The 19,266-nt window shown below is 31.8% G+C and overlaps 2 protein-coding genes across 3 annotated transcripts; both read right to left on the bottom strand.

The window, feature by feature from the left end:
- Window positions 1-1,696: 1,696 nt before the first annotated feature.
- LOC134259501 (uncharacterized) lies at window positions 1,697-8,046 on the bottom strand. Of its 2 annotated transcripts, none has more exons than XM_062742077.1 (9): window positions 7,966-8,046; window positions 7,589-7,777; window positions 7,248-7,369; window positions 5,927-6,077; window positions 5,587-5,733; window positions 4,726-4,935; window positions 4,301-4,609; window positions 3,883-3,985; window positions 1,697-2,824 (listed from the first exon to the last, which is right to left on the bottom strand). In XM_062742077.1, exons 1-9 carry the CDS (start codon window positions 8,036-8,038, stop codon window positions 1,768-1,770), a joined length of 2,361 nt encoding a protein of 786 aa, XP_062598061.1. In that variant the 5' UTR covers window positions 8,039-8,046; the 3' UTR covers window positions 1,697-1,767. The 2 variants fall into 2 exon arrangements, with proteins under 2 accessions (XP_062598061.1, XP_062598062.1); XM_062742078.1 differs by having other exon boundaries at window positions 4,433-4,609.
- Window positions 8,047-12,004: 3,958 nt separating this feature from the next.
- LOC134259500 (uncharacterized) lies at window positions 12,005-14,011 on the bottom strand. The gene is made up of 6 exons (XM_062742076.1): window positions 13,993-14,011; window positions 13,738-13,884; window positions 13,382-13,591; window positions 12,925-13,149; window positions 12,600-12,702; window positions 12,005-12,517 (listed from the first exon to the last, which is right to left on the bottom strand). Exons 1-6 carry the CDS (start codon window positions 14,009-14,011, stop codon window positions 12,037-12,039), a joined length of 1,185 nt encoding a protein of 394 aa, XP_062598060.1. The 3' UTR covers window positions 12,005-12,036.
- Window positions 14,012-19,266: the final 5,255 nt, after the last annotated feature.

Raw genomic sequence — 19,266 nt, 5'->3', positions numbered from 1 at the left:
TGGCATCAGCAATAAAAAAGGAAAATGGCTATTTGTTTAGTGTATTTGTGTTGCAATTTGTAAAAAAAAAAGCAATCTAGTAGTAGCTTTTTGAAACAGTTTAACGAAAACTTTCATATTCAGTATTCATAGCAACGTCATTCATCAAAAGTCAATAAAACAAGCAAATTCAAAGAATTGTGGTCCATGTCTGTGAACTGGAGGTCAAATATATGAATGCCCCATTATGTGCCATTCAAAAATATTCACTACAATGAAAATCTGTGAACTAAAAAGAAAGAAATCAGAATATTAGGCATTCGCTAGGGTAAAAGGGTATTTTTACAGCTTACATTCTGCGAATGAAGATACGGGTGCGTATCATTACTGCTACATTTTCAAATTTTCATTACCGCTAAAAAAAAATTACATTACCCTACATAAAAAGTATACATTACCGCTACATAAAAAAGTATACATAACCGCTACATTGCCTCTATCGTTAACCAGCCACTTATGTGAGTACAGTACAACCTATACATGCATAAAACCCGTTTTCCCTTCTCACCACGGGTAGGTAAAAATAAGACTTTGAACAGGATGGTTTTTTTTATTAAAATCAATTTTGTTTCATAAAACACACACAAAAAAAATTAAAATCAAGCATTGTTCATAGTTAAAATTCTATAAATGACCGTTCAATGTGCTTCAGAATACGCATCAATCACAAAGCACTCTTCAACTTCTCGAGGTTCCAAAAACCTAGCCAAAGAAAACTTTCAACCACTGTTCAAATTCTGTTGATTAGAACTCATATACCGAACAATACCTGGCTAAATCGATATATGTAGCGGTAATGGGTTGTTTTTGGCTGATTCAGTATGTAGCGGTAATGAGTTGTTTTTTGCTGGAAAAATGTAGCGGTAATGATCGGTCGAAAATCTGAAAAAATGTAGCGGTAATGAGTTGAAATTTTTGGCAATGTAGGGTAATGTTGACTGTAATGAAATTATGTTTGGAAAATTGTCAAAGGGACGTTAACCAAACAAACCATTATCAATTTTATGTCTCGAAGTTGAAGTTGAATTTATAAATGTTAGTTAGAGCATGTTTTATGTACAAACATTTAATTTCTGAAAAGAGGAAAGTTAGTTGGTGAAACAAGGATGTTATGCTATTATTTTCACACTGAATTGTCAACGGATTTTTATTTCGTTTACCAAATCATGACAAGAACCATACGCCAGTTGAGAGCGGTCGACGTGCCATGGAACCTAACATGCCTAATACGACCTCTGATATTTTAGACGTCAGTGCTTCGTATACTTTTGATTTGTATTGTATAATTGGACTTTTAAGTATTATTACTTTTCGACATCTTTGTAATTCATGATAGCTTTGCCAAGCTTTTATAGACTGGCTTCTTTTTTTATCCTCAAGTTATTGAATAGGTTTCAGAATCACAATAACTTTAGCCTTGTAGAAAATTAAGTTGCGTATTAATTATATGTGTCCTTTTTATTGTATATAGAAATATACAGGATATTATCATTTCAATATACATATATTCATTAAAAACACTACTTCTAACACTCTTTCATAAACACTCCATAAGAAGAAAATCGTGGGCTTGAACAATTCCAAAGTTCACATTATAAGTAAATAAATAATTATTTGGAATCTTTTTTTATCAATTGCATGACGAGTACATGTATCTCTTCACGAACATTTCATATTATAACACTCTATAAATTCAATTAATTTTTTATATAAATCATTTTCTATTTATCACAATCTAACATTAATATTCCCTTCTGCACTTTTCTCATCAGAAATCTCCAAATAATCACGAACACTTTCCATGGTTTCATAATTATCATTATTTGCTGATTCTAGTCGGTCTCTTTTCATGTGATCGTACATAGAATCTGTCTTTTTCATACGCATTGGAACGACGTAGTCATTTGCGTCAAATTGAGTTATCTTTTGTGTAGTTGTTTTATATTTTCTAGAACTACCGCGATAAAACAAATTTAATGGAGGGGTAGATGTTGTAGATTTTAAGGCAGCATGTAAATGCTGATAAGTGTCTTTTACATTCTTAGTCGTCCTCATACTTGAGGCTCTCTTTTGTTTGTTAAGGTCAATTTCATACGCTTCGTCAAGAGTGTCTAGGTCTCCTTCGCGTTTGGAAAGAACACGTGATATTCTGGACGGTTCAAGGGAGGCTGCTCTTCCGCCCACCCATTTAGACAGAGGTATTCGATTGGCTACAGCACGTAATGTAGCCTCCACATCCCTGTTTGAACTGACCTCTGGCTTAGGTCTGCGTTCTAAAACATGATAAAAATGATCATTGTCTTGCTCCTCTCGCTCTTCATTTACTTCTATACTTGTTTTAGGAGTCTCTTTATTTTTTATTTCCTCAAGAATATAATACTCTCCTTCGGGAACCACATCTGGAATGCTATGGCGCGGGGTGGGTGGAGGTGTTGGAGGCGTATCCTCCGCATACATTTCTAAAATCCCTTTTATTATATTAGAATCAGACTGTCTCCGGACGGGAAGGTCAGCTAGTCTAGAACCGCTGGAAGTACTCGCCGAAGACAAAGTTGGATCTGGTACGCTCGGTAAACCTCTTTTTCCCTTTCGTTTTGTGCTTCTTCTTATTTTCTTTTCTGGTAGGGATATCGACTCATTCGAAAGCTGGATGTCAGGTTTGTTGGAGATCGTATCACAATTTGATACAATGCTGTAGATGCTCTCAATCTCTGTGTATAATCCGTCATTATCAAGCTTTTCTGTGGACGTGCTTTTTGTGGACAGGCGTTTTTTCCTTATTGTGCTATAGAGAAAATAGAGGTATAAAACATTATTTGTATTTTTCATGTACTAATATCTTAAAATGGTAAACTTAAGCGCGATTGGAGATTAGGCTTAATGTACATTTCTTTTCATTTTAGGGTTTTCCGCTCAGAATCGTTCTGATGACTAAATTAATATACAAACTTTGAGACCAACCATACCCTGAATATTTGCAAAAACACATTTTCTTTGATATCTTTGTACCTGTCAATAATTTGTTAAAATATATATACTAGTATATATAAAGTTTTGCAGAACTGTATGCTTTTTTATTTGATATGAAGGAAAATGGTCTGGGACCCCAAAATTTTTCTATAACTTTTTACATCAATTTTTGTTATGAAAACTGAAAAAAATGAAATGTCAATACATTGTAAAATTAGTTGTTGAATAAAATTCTTTAAAAAAATTAAAATCAGAAACCTTGTCAATATACAAGCTGTACAACCATTCAATATTTGCAAAAACGTCGCATTAAGGATGTGAAGTGCTGACCCCTAAAAATTTCTATCCTTCATAGCTCGAAAACGAAAAGAAATGTCTGAATAGTTGTTGAATAAAAAAAATTAATAATGTTATATAAAGCAAAAGAATTTAATCAAAGGCGAGAAAAAGACTTTTATTTATAACTATCTAATAATGTTATATAAGGCAAAAGAATTTAATCAAAGGAGAGAAGTCTTGATATCATTCAAAATCATATCTTATCGAAAAATCGGACGGAAAACCTACTCGTTGCTGGCAACGAGATCTCATCTAGTTCCGAATTATTATTCTTTTTGTTAGTTTTATTTGTATTTTATGAAGTCTCTTGTTTGTAGATGAAAATCAAAAGAATTTTATATTTGTCATTTGTAAATTTATCTTATTATATCCCGAAGAGCATATAAACCAAAGTTAATTTTTAAGATCAAATCGGTAATAAGAAACAACAGTTGTTTAAAATTTAGGAAAACAACAAAGAGATTTTTTATAAATGCCAGCTCAAGAGGAAAGATAATTACTTTTATTAAAAGGTTATTAGTATGAATTACTAACCAGACGATCCAACAAACTCCAGATATTATCAAAACAAGCAATGCACCAGCAAAAACAGTAATGATGATGAACAAGTTCAAGTCCATGTCGAAAAACGTGTCTCCTGACGTAAAACAAAAAGAAATTCAACAGGATGCTTAAAAATTATCAAGGTCGGATTTCCGACGATGACAAATTATTTAAATGAATTTTATTTGAAGAATAATAACGCCCTTTGAACTATAAATAAATCAAGGAAAGTTAAACAAATACATATGAATTATATGCTCATGAATAAATAAACTAAATATTTTTCTGTTTTATCTCAATTATTATAATTCTTTTTGTTTTTGTTTTTTAAAGAACAAATGTATTTTTTTATCTTTCAGGGTCGTTTACTTTGGATTTTTTTTTTTTTTTTTTTTTTTACAAAATGTACCAGTGTTGTCAATGATATTCCGGATTGTTGTAGAACCAATAGACGAAAAATTACGGGTTACAGTAGGCATGCTGGATGAAACTGTTGTTGAAGAACTAATAGAGGAAAAACTATGGGTTGTAGAAGACATACTGGGCATAGTAGTTGTTGTTGTGTCAAGTATCGATAAAGCAGTTGTTGTTTCAGTCGAACCTTGCACTTCACATAGCACTGGTAAACTCTCATTACAGAATCTATACATTAATGTGAGCTTTCCATTACTATTAACCCTGCCAGCGACACAATGGGCTTCGAGACCTCTGGGTAGTTCTGAAAGGATAAAGATAAAACAATGAACCTCTGGAGAGTTTATGACAATAAACAAAATTAAATTGGCCCTTTTTGCGAATTAAAGAAAAACATAGTACTTTAACAAATTGACCTACCTGCTCCGTACTCCATTTTATGTCTTCGCATGAATCCCACCCAGTACCGATCTCCTTCCTGGGGCTGACTTAAGTCCTGCAAACGGAACCGGAAAATTACAAATTCCAGCAGTCCAAACTGGTTTCCATAGCTGAGGTCCACCGCGTCTTGCCATGACGCCGCGGTCGATGAGGACAAACGAAAGCTATGGGACGCAGGAAAATCGAGTCCTGAATAAAAGATAAATTGTATTCTTTCAGGGCATGACATTTTAACTTAGTTGAATTTTTAACTTCTTTCAAAAAAAACTTAAAACTTAACTTTTCTTTCAAAGACAAAAGACAAAATAAGTTTGGGACAACAAAGCTTTTTTCATGTTTAAAAATTCATCATGCAATAGGACCAGTTCAGCTTTGCAATTTAGTCTTTGTTAATTCTGACCCATAAGAAGGTAGGATGGACCTAATTTATTTCTTTATGTAATATTAATATTTTTCTCAACCAATGGTCTAATATCAAAAGAATTAAAAATAGATAAATGTGTACTAAATCCCCAAGTTAATATCACTCATCTTTGATTAATAATTAATTTAGAAACTAAATACAAAAAATAGAAAACGCAATGATGATAATGAAAATTTATAGTTGATTTTAACCAGGACTTGCAAGGCGTGGAGACCGACCCTTCGGATGAAACCGTAGAGACTGCAGTAGGTTCTGGCACAAAAAACCTTTCCTGCTCAAATGTGGTGACTTCTAAGCATAGGTCTAAACGTGCACTCCTCCATCTGTTAGATGGTAGTCCCTCAATATGACTGAGAGATTCTTGAAAGGATGTTACACATACAAACAAACAATCGAAATTACAAATTTAACATTACTTGTTCTATAGGTGTAGCCCAGTCCCTGGGTGCTACAGGGTAGAACGAAAGGTGCCCGGAAACCATAATAACTGGTGCCACCTTCTGTAAAAATGCCTGTGTACAAAGAGGCAAGACATTCCTCTACGCCCCCAAAATCTTCAGTGTCTAGAACAAAAAAAGATGAATACAATTAAAACACAATTAAACGCTATGTTTAACTACGAATCACGTTTTGTGTCAAATCTTTTTATAGGTAAAATAGTAACCTTTTTATTAATTTTATAAAAAAAAAAATCAGAATGTTTATACATGTGCATGAAGTTAATTTTGCCTTTTTTATAAGAGCCAGGAAACTCACCTATCTTGTAGATCATTATGGATACTAAATCGTTTGTAGTCACATATTCACCACAGAAATCGTCTGGATTACCAGAACATCGTTGTGGGTAGCACCGTCCATTAGTTACTGATGGAATCGTGTCACCAGTTAAGCAATAACACATTATATTCTGAAGGTAAAAAAAAATATTTTGCTCAAGAAATGAACAAAAAGAAATTCAATTTTAAAAGTGTTTGATAATAATAAATGCAATTAATTTTATCATTATCATTGTGAATATTAAATCTAGCTTCAATGAGAATTTTGTGTAAAATTCTGTAATGCTGATCTTCAATTTTTTTGTGTGAAATTAATCTAAGTTAAGTTTACAATACATATGTATAGTAAATATCAAGATTACTTGTATCGAAATGTAAACGTACTATATTTTAGCTCCAAATCGTTCATAATTTATGGGTTAGAGTGCATCGTGCAGAGCCACTCATATAAACTTGCTCTTTAACTTTTGGGTTGATATTTTTTACTTAAATAATATTTTAGCATAAAAGTTATGTGAAAATTCCAATAATAATTATACTCTTTTCTCCCAATGAATTTTTTTTTCAAAAACATATACATGTATGTTATTGAGTAAAAAAAAAATTGAAAACTTTCTGGAGACTTTTACATTTTAAAATGCATGTATCATATACAAGTATTGGATAATGGAAATCTAAGAAGGCAAAAGCCTATTACTGATACATGTATTAAGCTTCAAATGAATAGATTACAATTTGGTTGAAAGTATTGTGTACTGCAAATTCAAATCAATGAATAATTAAAATTTAGACTCAGTGATCAAAATTTTGAATGCTCAGTTTATCTTGCAATTTTTGTCAATGCATATTAAATGATTGTGAACATTGTTCTTAAAAAAATTAATTAGTAAAAATATACCAGGGCCAAAATATTCAATAACTATTGATATGTAAACTTCAAGAATTTCCCTGTAAATACACATGTACTTTCAACACAAGAAACAGTCCCCAAGACTTCTATTCCTTTTGAATTCTGTAAGTTGCTTTAAATAAATCTGTCTCGTTTATTTTTTAAATCAATTTCAAAAAATAAAAAATTATTATTGATAATTTTTATATTAGAGGTATGCTGGCAAGTGACGTACGTTATGACCATCAACTTTGTAAAATCAAAATGATTTAATATTTTTGATATTGATAACTATAAACAAACATCATTCTTTACGTTTGTAAATAAAATAATCTAAAATTATAAATCTTGTAATGAAAGAATTCTAAAAGTTCATTTACGAGTGGTAGACATATTAAGATAAAATACTCACACTCAGAGCAAAGTACGTGAATCCACCACAAAATTCATAGCAATTATACACGTTAAACTGTGTCAAAGTGGTTGTCCGACTTACGAGGGGCAAAAGTGTCGATTCAGTAATTGTGAAACACCCTATAAATTTAAATCAAACACGTATATCCCTTTATAAAATCATACAATCAAAAATTCAATCTCATATATACCAAAACATATAAAAATTTTGTACCAATTTGTAAATAATTTTTTGTCGTTCATCAACTCTGCGTAAAAAATGTATGAAAACTCTTTGAAAATCTCTTAACAAGAAATAAAACTGAATGAAAATCTTATTTTATGTTTAATCTTACTAACCAATCATTTTTAACCATGATGAATACAACCCATAAGCACCAATCCACGCCAGTCTGTCTGTGAACTCAGATGAGACAGATACATTAATAGTGGACACATTCAGTGGATTCCTGGATCCCAATGGTGAGGCACAAAACTGCATTGCTGTCTCCCAGTCTCCATTCGACTGGCTGACATTTGCCTGAATAACTGAAAAATTGTATCAAAACGATTAAAATCTTAGATATTATACGTTTATGATGTGTCATTCGCTTTATGTATTGTGTTCCTTGATGTAAGAACCATAGAATAATAAGTATTATATCGAAGTTTACTGACAAAAATTATTGTTTATCGAATGTAGAAATTAAGATAAAAGAGGTTTAATTAAAACTTACCAGTGCCATGGCAAATCTTAATTTTGAAGAACAGAATCGTCGTCAATACACATAAAAGAAAACTCCATCCCATTATATAAATAAAAGGATTTCAATTTGACAAGGATATTAAATAACTAAAATCGACGTCAACCGGAAAGGAGCAATTCACTAACCATCGGAAGACAACAGTATGATTCTAGCACGAGGTCCGTATTGTCATTTGAAAGAAATGACCCCTGCATTGAAATACGTACAATGACTAGTTTACTAGTTTGATAGTTAACTTTGTCTAATTACAGTTCAAAAATACAACATATGGACTTTTGACAAAAATTTGGACGATATGAAAGATGGGGAATTGTATCTACATGGATCTATACATAATCTAAATATAAAAGTTTTTCTTTTCCTTTGCAAATGAAATAGTAACCTCCAAAAATTAGAGGTAGGATCCGATTCCATAGAGGAGAAAGCAACCCTTGTCGACCGTGTACTCCTTGTCATGATAGGACACAGGGCATAATTCGTAGACAATTCAACATTAACATCACTTTTAATTATCTGATTTTTTTTTTTGACAATTAAATCACAAAGAAAATTTTACCAGAAAGATTTATTGATTAAAAGGTTTTCTGTGCTACGGAATTTTATTTACATGGTTAGGATTGCAACATATTTTTAAAGACTCAAATTATATGATGAAAAGACTTCTATTTAGGTTCATCTACGCTAGCCAAGGGTTTTCGGTGCGCCACGCTCTCTATAATGGGGAGCGCTGCGGACCGAAATCCCTTGGCTAGCGAAGTTGATTCAGGTTTAGAAATACTAGTATTTAATAATAATTTATTTGAATAATCTAGTAGTAACTTATTCATATCTTTATTATTAAAATCATTCCTTTTTATCATCTCCATATGTTTTATTTTTACAATTTTAACAATTCAGATGTGTTTTCATCTTTTCTTTGATTTTTCAAGAGTATAAAAGATAAACACGTAAATCAAGTAGTTTCACTTCACTTCAATGAAACAACAAAGCAAGTTCTTATGTAATTTTCGCTCGCAATTCTAATTTAAAGACTCATACTCTTAGTCAGGAGTGCAACAAATATATATTAAAATTATTGCTGAAGAAATAATGAGTAGAATGTTTTTGTTGACCTCAGTTGCTCATATAACTTGTCCTGATAAGGAAAATATCCCATAACGTACATTTTATCTTCTTAATATATATTTTAATTATTTTTTACATATACAGGTATAAAAAAATAACACATGGTATACAGTCGTGTAAATACTTTCATATGTTCCGATTTTGAAGTATTGTGCTAAAAATATAGCACAATTTCATTACAACTTCATGCTTTTAACACTTAATGAATTTTCGTCCTATGGGCTCAATTTTCAATTCTACTGCAGTCAGAAGTACAACAAAACTGTCTTAAATTTCAATGTTCTTTATCTTTACTAAAAATTATTTCTTTAAAAAGTTTTACACTATCTGATGTTCAAATTGTTATGTCTATCAATAAAGTACAGACATTTTAAAGTCAATTCAGAGAATATATGTACTTTTCATCATCTTACATAGATTTTTAAAGGCATTGTACATAAATTTACACATGGCGAATAATAATTTTTTTAAGTCTTGAAAATATGAAAAACTTAACGTCAATCATTAATATTTCAAAACGATGTGCTTTTTTACAAAAATAAGAATATGATTTTTGTGGGTAATACTTTTTAAAACAATGTTGAAATATATAATTACCAGATTTCAGGAGTGCAAGACAATATTGTAAAATATTGTCACTATATCTAAAATACTTTTGGCTTAGATTTTTTTTTGATAAAAGAAATAGACTTGAATGAAGTCATCTTAAGGAAATTTTCTTGTTTAATTTTTTTTTCATTTGTAATAATTTTTTCCATTTTGAAGGATAAAAAAATATGAGTAATTTTATTCCAGAGAGTCTTTTAATAACAATGAAGGGATATTTTTTTTTTCAAAAGTTTTATTTCTAAAAATTCTTAACTTTTTTTCTCTAATGGTATATTATAAAGCCACTTCATGAATTTTAACTGGAATGCATATATTATATATTGATATAAGTGAAAGATATTTATGGATAGTTAAAAAAAAAAACATTATTAATTCAACCCTTAATGAAAGATTTCATTTGTTTGCAATACTTGTACCATTGTATCAACAATATAATATACAAAATGTTGACTTTAGATGTAACTGCTGATTGTTCATCAACGTATTTGTCAAGGGGTTCATAATAAACGAACTGACATACAAAATTTAAATGTTTCGGAAGAGAAATGCTATCTTTTTTCAATTTCTTTGTCAGGAAATAAATTATTTTTTATTGTCATTAGCTCACTTGAACCAAGACCTCGAGTGAACTTTTATGTAGAAAATGTCTAGAGCCCGTCTGTCCAGTGTCGTCTGTATATTCTTCACATTTTTAATTTCTTATTATGAAACAACTGGACCAATTTCAATGAAACTTGCAAAAAGACTTCCTTGTGTGAGGATATAAGTTTCTCACATGAGAAAAGATAACTAAGAATACATCTTAGGATTTTTTAAAAATCTTATTCTCAAGTACAGCGAAGTCATGATTAGTCATATTAAAACAGAAGCAGTCTCAGGTCGTAAAATTAGAATTTGATCAATTTCATGACCCCATGGAATAGTAATGGGATAATATTTTGCATTCAAAGATTTATGTATTGTGTAGGAGGAGGAAGCTGCTGATGAGGAAAAGCCATCGTGAGCAAGTTGAGTGTTGTACACTATGGGCCTATTGTTCTTATTATTATGACTAGTTGAAGGAGATAATTAGCAGCCCAGGCAGGTCAAGTAAAGAGTGACCATTGGAACACATTAAAGTTCAACATTGTGATACCTTATTTAAACTAAAGAATTTTACTACAACTACTAAATCTTTTGACATATCGTGCACTCTAAGTCATCATTTATAATAGAAGCCAGCTTTGCAGAATATATTCCGCATATTTACCGAGTATAAATCAAAATCTAACAGAAATAAAGTGGACAAAATGAATGTTGCACTTTACCAGCAGCAGAGATATGGAGGAAAGGATTTTCTTATCGTTATTAAAACAGTATCAACATTTAGAGTAAATGTTATACACATATATATTTGATTCTCTTCATGGTATGAGAAAGCTTTTATTTAACAGTATAAAACATTTGCTTTCAGAATCATCATGCTCCTACGTAATGAAATAATTAATCAAAAAAATATTAATTAAAATAAATACAAACAAACTAGAAAAAACAAAACAATAAAAGACGATAAAAGCCTTGATTTTTTTTTCTATGTACAGTGTACTGATTATTCATTTTTTGTTGCTAATCTTCCTTAATGTTATTATAAGCGATGTCTAATCTCTCTGTAATTGTCCTGAAAATTTAAACATAAATTTTAGGCTTCAGTGCCTTAAAACTTAGATGAGCTCACTTTTGATCCCAGTTTCACTTTTCAATTCTAAATTTCGTTTGTAAATGTGAGACATACACGTAGATCAAAAATGAGCTCATCTAGTCGTATGACCACACAGCTGTCTGGTTCAATGTCAACCGAATCTTCATGGACATAACATGTAATTATACCTGTGTGTCTATCTGTATATTGTCATACGTGTTCAATATAGTGCCCCTTTGATGACATCTTGGTAGCTTTAGTTATCATTTAAAAATAAATTAGGGCTTCATTCTTCAATCGCCATATTTAGCATAAAAATTTTTCGTAATACACAAATAATTGAATCCAATATTTAGTTATCTATGTTCACAGCGACATTTTAAATATTATCTTTGGAAGTTTTATAATTTGTGACATTTGGGTGCTGCATTTTTGTTTTCTTTGCCCTTCGTTTCGTTCATCATCAATGACTCTAGAGGGTCCACGGACACTGAAGCTGGGAACAAATTGCCTTGTTATTTCTGCAATATTTTCATCCTTTTAAAAATATCAGATTTCCTTTACTTTCTTTGCAGTTAAATGAATTGTAATCCCTGTCATTGTACATTCAGAACCTAATATAAACTTTGTCAATGTTCTTTTTCGTCCGCAGATACATGTGCAGCCGAGATCCTCGAAGATTCCTCGTTTTTAGTGTTTTCGTAACTTACCTTACTGAGACTGTCAGTATCTTGACTATCAGAATCTAGAACTGTTTCATTGCTGATATTTTGTGGTTCTTGAGATATAATTTCTAAATACTCCGGATTTTCCATCTGCTGGGATGTAACTGAGACCGTTGTTTCATCAGAGGATGGTAAAGTGTTAACATACTTTACTGAAGAGGTCTTTTCGGGCTCGTTGTTTTCAATGTCATCATAAATCTCTGAATATCGTGGTGTCTCCTCATCATTGGTAATTATTACTGAATAAATGTTATCTTCGTATATGGAATCTAAGGTATCTTCATAATGCGATGTTGCATTGTTTGCCTGTATTGGCCTCCTACGATTTGGAGTAGTACGTTTTATTGAAACATTGGATTGAGTTTGTCGACTTTGAAGAATTTTTCTGAAAGAAAATAAAGTTACAAAGTAAACTATTTCATTATAGCAACAATCAGTAGTTTGAAATGGAAATTTACTATTCCCACCTTATTAGTATGACGATAGCAATAAGGATCCCTACTCCTAGGACAGTGGCTAGTACAGAAATAGTGATGAGCAGACTTGTATCCTGTGTATCAGACGTTACAACTGCACGAAGGAAAACACGACATTGATTTTGTAAATACAATTTTATTTGCAATGAAATTAATAATTTATAAATCATTAAATAAACTTCAACTCTTATATACTTTTTTAATGATTTAGAGTTGAAAACGTATGCTTGATACAAAACAGTTACTTAATCAAATGTTCAAGAATTTCAGCATATAACATGTGTTTTGAATTCTCACAGAAAACGCAGATCATTACCTTGAATGCTGTTTGTGATAATAGATTGTATTGTGGACGTCATCGTAATCTTTGGCGTTGTAGTCGATGATGACATTGGACTAGTCGATGATGACGAAATTATTGGTTGTGACATACACCATACCGGAAGTGATGTCTGGCAGTCGTGATTACTGAGATGTAGTTTACCTGTGTTATCCACTGTGGCAGCAATGCAGTGAATATTTGCTTGTGTAGACAATATGTCTGCATTTTTTTAAATAAAAAAAAATTAGATCAAGTAAGTTTCTTATTTTTAAATAAAAGTTTAATTCAATTAACATCATTTTTGTGTTGTGTTTTCTGAATATCCTGTATAGATTGAAGTTTTGATATAAATATTTATATATAATTATATATTTCGCCGTCAGAGTTTGATTTTGGGGCAAATATTGGTCATTACTGAATAAAGTCCTTTATATAAATTATAAGGACGCACCTGTTTGTTTACTGATAGTGAAATTATAGTGTCTTCTAAAAATTCCGAGCCAGGCTTTTTCTAATGTGTTGAGAGCACTGTTGCTCTGTGCTGTGCAATCCAAGTCCGTTGATATTTGGTAACCGGTCTGTTGATAACACCTTGATACGGCATTTGTCCACGTTGTTCTTGGATCGTTGTAGAACATTCGAGAAGTAATATTTGTCCCCTCTTAAATACAAAGGTGGTAACAAATGGTTTATTTCAAAAGTTAATAGAAATAAAAATGAATCTTACATTAAAAAAATATTACTGAAATATATCTATGACGGTAAAAATGTTAATTAAGCTTTGTTGTAAAGTTGAACTTCAGTCACCTTCTATACAAATAACACCATGTGTTTTGGTGCAGTCTTCATCTGAGGGATTTTGGAAAGATCGTACAGTTGTACCTCCTGTGAGAACGTCCCCCGTATACTCTACCGTCATACATTCTTTAGAACCATTCGTAAGGAGAGTTTCATCTGAAATCAGATTGCATCAAGCCAATTCTGAAATATGAGACTATGCAAGACTGTACAAAAATACATCACCGTCAATCAAAAGTATGATTACATAGATTTAACAGATACATTGAACTGATATTGACATATCATACGGAGTCTTTTTTCTGCAAATGAAAATACGTTGAAAAGTGTGAAGCTGCCTTTTTATGAAATAACTTCAATTATTTGATGGTCATTTCATAACGTATGTTTTGTCTGTTAGTTGTTTAACACCCCCCCTCTCGTGAATTTTTCACTTATATTGAGACCCCAACACTTGCCGGAGGAGAGCTACAGATTTTTGACCTATACTCGGCACCCAGGGCCATTAAGCAGTAAGGAATCTCTAGGAAAACAGTCACTAGCGACAATTCTTTTCAGTGAAACTGACCAGTTTCGTAAAACATGACGTCTGTCGCAATTCCAAGTTGATAGTTGTTACCATTACGACCACAGAAATCTCTGACGTCACCTGGACAACGAGTGGGTTCACTCGATGCGGGAAATACTGGACTTCCTGATAGACAGAAACAATGGAATTCCTATAAAAACAAAAATATTTAACTTATACTGTTTTTGCTATTGATGAACATGAGTTTACACTTTGAGCTTACTATAGTAAAATTTGAATTTTGCAAATAAATGAACTATTTGCTATGAAACAGCTTACACTTAGCGCAAATGTGTGGACAGTCCCCACAGAATTTCGACATGCATTTGTGCAGAATGTGACACTGTTTTGTGAACCGCCATGAATAACTGTACTCGATACAGTCTCTATGTCGGAGGGATCAACAAGAGTACAACCTGCAAAATCATTTATTTTAAAATTTTTTAGAGTTTCGACAGTATTTATCTGTCTAAGTATGAACATGTATCCATCCAAATATAACGTTTATATAGCCTTATATAATCATTTCCATAGAAAATTTACGTAATCAAACAAACCAAATAAAAAGAAAAAAACAAGAGGCCCATGGGCCACATCGCTCGCCTGAGTATCCCCCTTGTAATACCGATTGTGCCCCATCACCCCTGTGGTCATGATTTAAATAATTTAAAATCAACACTATCCCAGGATCCTTTCAAAGTTTGAGCTTTTCTGGTCCATTGGTTCTTTAGAAGATTTTTAAAGATTTTTCCTTTATATTTCTATGTGAAACCTATTGTGCCCCATATCCGTCATGAAATAAAACATTTACAATCTACACTACCCCAGGATGCTTTCACAAAAGTATAAGCTTTCCTGGCCAAGTGGTTATTGAAAAGAATATTTTTCCTATATATTTCTACGAGAAACTTGGATTCCCATTTGTGGCCAAGCCCTACCCCCGGGGATCATGGTTTTAACAATTCAAAATTTACACTAGCTAATCCTGGATGCTTCCACATAACTTCCAGCTTACCTGGCCCAGTAGTTTTTGAGAAGAAGATTTTTAATGATTTTTCCTTCCTACGTATTTCAATGTAAAACTTGGATCCCATATTGTGGCCCCGCCCTACCCCCGGGGATCATGATTGAAACAATTTAGAATCATCTACACTACCCAAGGATGCTTTCACATAAGTTTCAGCCTTTCTGGCCCAGTGCTTCATGAGAAGAAAAATTTTAATGATTCACCCTATTTTTTGTCTTCTCTCGATTACTTGGTCGTTCATTTAAGAATTTAAACTCCCCTTTGCCCAAGGATGCTTTGTACCAAGTTTGGTTAAAATTGACCACGTGGTTCTTGAGAAGAAATTGAAAATGTGAAAAGTTTACAGGAGGACTTGAGCTAAAACAACAACAAAGAAATGAACACAAAGTTTCGAAGAGAAACATAAAAACACATAGAAACAAAAAAATGAAAGCAATTTGTAGCTAAAATTTCGTTGAAATGACGTTATATTTTGGTAAATATCGTTACTTTTTAGGCGGATCCAATGTGTATGGTAACGATACGCCCCAATCCAACCAAGCTGTCCTATAAAAGTTGCAGCAGTGGATGCTCGCGCCATGCTAAGGTTTCTCAGAATGTCACTGCTAAAAACATTACACTGACCGCTATCCTGGTTCATGGCCCCACTCCATGTATCTTGTACAGAACTTTGTGTTAAAGTGATCATGTTGCCTGTTTAAAAAATAGTATAAACTTTTTTTTATAATAAATATGTTAACGTGATAAATACATATCCTGAATTTTAATTAAAAAGTGAATATTATTACCATTACATAAATGATAATTGTGTACAAACCTTGAGATTCTGAGAAACATTCTTTGAAGTTAAAAATAAAGACACATATCAGTATTAATTTCGAAAACATTCTACTGCTATGGAGTACATGTAAATTAGTTAATTAAACTTTTAAATAGGATACAACAAGATGGAGAGCTGGTTATATCCTGTACTTTGTGTGAATATAAACAGAATTCCGCCATGATTTAGTACAATATATTTATGCTAGGTTTAATCTGGTCATTGACAAGATTTTTGGGAAACCATCTTATAATAATAAGATTTATTTTCGGATCTCCAAGCATTGTTGATTTTAAAATTGTCAAAAATAATAACATGGAATTCTTCTGAAAAGGGACAAAATGAAAAATAGTTGATTTTTTTTTTGTATTTAGCTCACCCGAATTAAAGGCTCAAGTAAGTTTTTTTTTCAATGTATCATCAGTTGTCCGTCAACAATCTAAAAATGGTCGCCCGCATGGCGCAAAGGTTTGTGCTCTGAAGTCGCGGAGTAAGGAGTCGCGGATTCGAATCTCACTGCAGGACGTGGAGACTGGTTCTTCGGATGATATATATACCTACATGTATAAACCGAGGTCCTGTGTCGCAGAAGGTGCTAGCAGAAAAAAGATTCCTTACTGGCTTTGCGTGCCGAGTATAGGTCAAAATTTCAGCCCTCCTCCTACAAGTGATGGTGTCATGATATGAGTAGAAAATTTTCTACATAGATTTTTTTTTCTGTCTGTCATTTTCCTTTTTCACAAGTTCGACTTCTTCTCTGAATCGAATGGATTAACCAAACTTTCTACTAAGCATTCATGGTACACAAAATAAGGTCAATGTTATTTAAAATAGATTGACAAAGAAAAAAGGATGGGTGTGTAAGCTACTCTCCTCAAGAGACTTTGGGCCAGAAAGGATGAACTTGCTTGAAAGCTTTAAATTTCAGTAAAAGGTTCATGTTTGTTTAAATCATGAGATTGTCCTTCTGGAGTCCAGACTAGTCCTCCTAGAATAGACTGAGTAGTACCAAAATGGGAGATTGAATATTTTAAATAGAAAATTAATAGTCAATTTCACAAGAACCACATGGTCATGATGTAAGCATACTCGGACGGCCTTGATTCAGATGTCTTCAAATCATTTACCCTGGAACAATGGTCGAGCCATGGCAAGGTACCAAAGTTTAACACGTGAATATGTTGCACACAAAATCTTCTTAAGAAATGTACTTGAAAAATTTCAATAACAAAATTTCAGAAAGATATCTCTTAAAATTTTCTTTGCAAGAACAACAAGTCAATGATAAATCAATATTAACTCCCAGGTAGAACTTGTTCAAGTTTGGTCTCTAGGAGGTAATGTTGGGCTACAGATGGGGAAAAGTTTTCTTGGGAAATATATAGAAAATTTAAAAAGAAATCTTTTTTTACTAAAAGCATGGCCACAGCAGTTAAGTTTTATAATATGTAAACATTCCTAAGTTGTATGTTAGAGAATTGGTCTATCCGCTTTGGAATTGGTTTAAACTCAAATATGGATACACAAAAGTAAAATAACTCTTTTTCCTCGATGTATAGAAAATTATATAAAAAAAGAGAAGTTATTTTGAATTTAATAACATTAACTTGCAAACGTTTTCAATCCTGTTTTATGTTTCTAAAATCAAACTTTGCTTTAGTTATATTACAGCATGTCAATTCAAAGAAAACCCGTCGAATTCTTAGAGTTACCGAACCTAGTCTTGTTGCTACAACGATAAGATTAAGAACGATGAAGAATTAATTCTTTCCGTAAAAACTTAAGAGCTTGTACAAAAATCATCAATCCGCCAACATATTTTTCTTTTGGTAAACCTACACAAACATACTTCATACTAAACTAAGACATAACTGTTTACTTGATTATGATCTATATAAATGCAATATTATCAACAGTCCTCTTTGTTCTTGTGGAAAGTATGAAGATGTTTATCATTATTTTTTTGCTTGTACAAAGTATGCAAATGCTAGAAACAATCTTTTTAACCACCTGTTCATGCTTGAAGAATTGGTTACAATTGACACTAACCTACTATTATGGGGTGATAGAGATTTGCCTGTATCAACCAATATTAAAATTTTTGCTGCTGTCCATAGATTTATTACTGAAACATGTAGATTTTAAATTGATTTGTAATTAACTTGCATCACTTGAAAATATTATAAATATCATATTTTAATGTATTATTTGCATGACATATTGTTATATTCATGGAGAGTAACTTGTAAGTTATATAACTTGTTTTCAATCCATTTGACTCGTTCAATAAAATATGTTCAAATCAAGAACGATGAAAATAATTTGTTTTTTCCAATTAGTTTTAAAATTTACATACACTGTATTTAAAAACAAAAACATTTGGAAATTGCAATATTCTTTCCCTATAAAAAAAATTAATAACAACACTTGGAGCCTTGTCACGCCAGTGGTTAGTATCTTCATACACTATCAATACACAAAGTACAAAACAAAGATGAATAATTGTTGTTTTGGCTCATATTAATCTAAAACAAATATTCCATTAATTTGTTTCAAAAAAAAAATATTGAACGTTAAGAATGGCTTTGCAATTTTCTCCTGTGGTTAAAAAGTGTAAGAGCCTTTCTCACGTAAAATATTGCGATTGGGGAAATTTCAAAAGTCATTCTTTAAGTTCAATAATTTTTTTTCAACAAATTAATAGGGTATTTGTTTTTAATTACTTTACAAAACAACTATGCATTTTATTGTTCTTTGTGTATTGAAAGTGTATGAAGATACTATTGTGTGTATTCCACACGGTTTAGGTGACAAGGTTTCATGTGTTGTTTTTTCATAAGGGAGTTAATGATGCAGATGTTCAATTGGTTTCATTCTAAAAACACTTAATGTAAGTTTTAACATGAATTGGAAAACTGGAAATATTTAAGTAGAAGAAAAGAGATTTTTTATCCTACTTTTAATTTCATCGTTGTAGCAACAAGACAAAGTTCGATAAATCTAAGAATATGACGGGTTTCCTTTGAAACCATGTGCTGTAATACAAATAAAGCAAATCTGATTTAACAAACATGAAAAGAGAGAAAAAGTTTTCAAGTAAGTGTTATTAACTTCATCTTTGCT

The sequence above is a fragment of the Saccostrea cucullata genome, unplaced genomic scaffold, assembly GCF_032062105.1.
Source record: "Saccostrea cucullata isolate Sc308-1 unplaced genomic scaffold, CSIRO_AGI_Scuc_v1 ctg1650, whole genome shotgun sequence".
Lineage (NCBI taxonomy): Eukaryota > Metazoa > Mollusca > Bivalvia > Ostreida > Ostreidae > Saccostrea > Saccostrea cuccullata.
The sequence above is the reverse complement of the archived record's forward strand: the minus strand, read 5'-3'. Positions and strand labels throughout refer to the sequence as shown.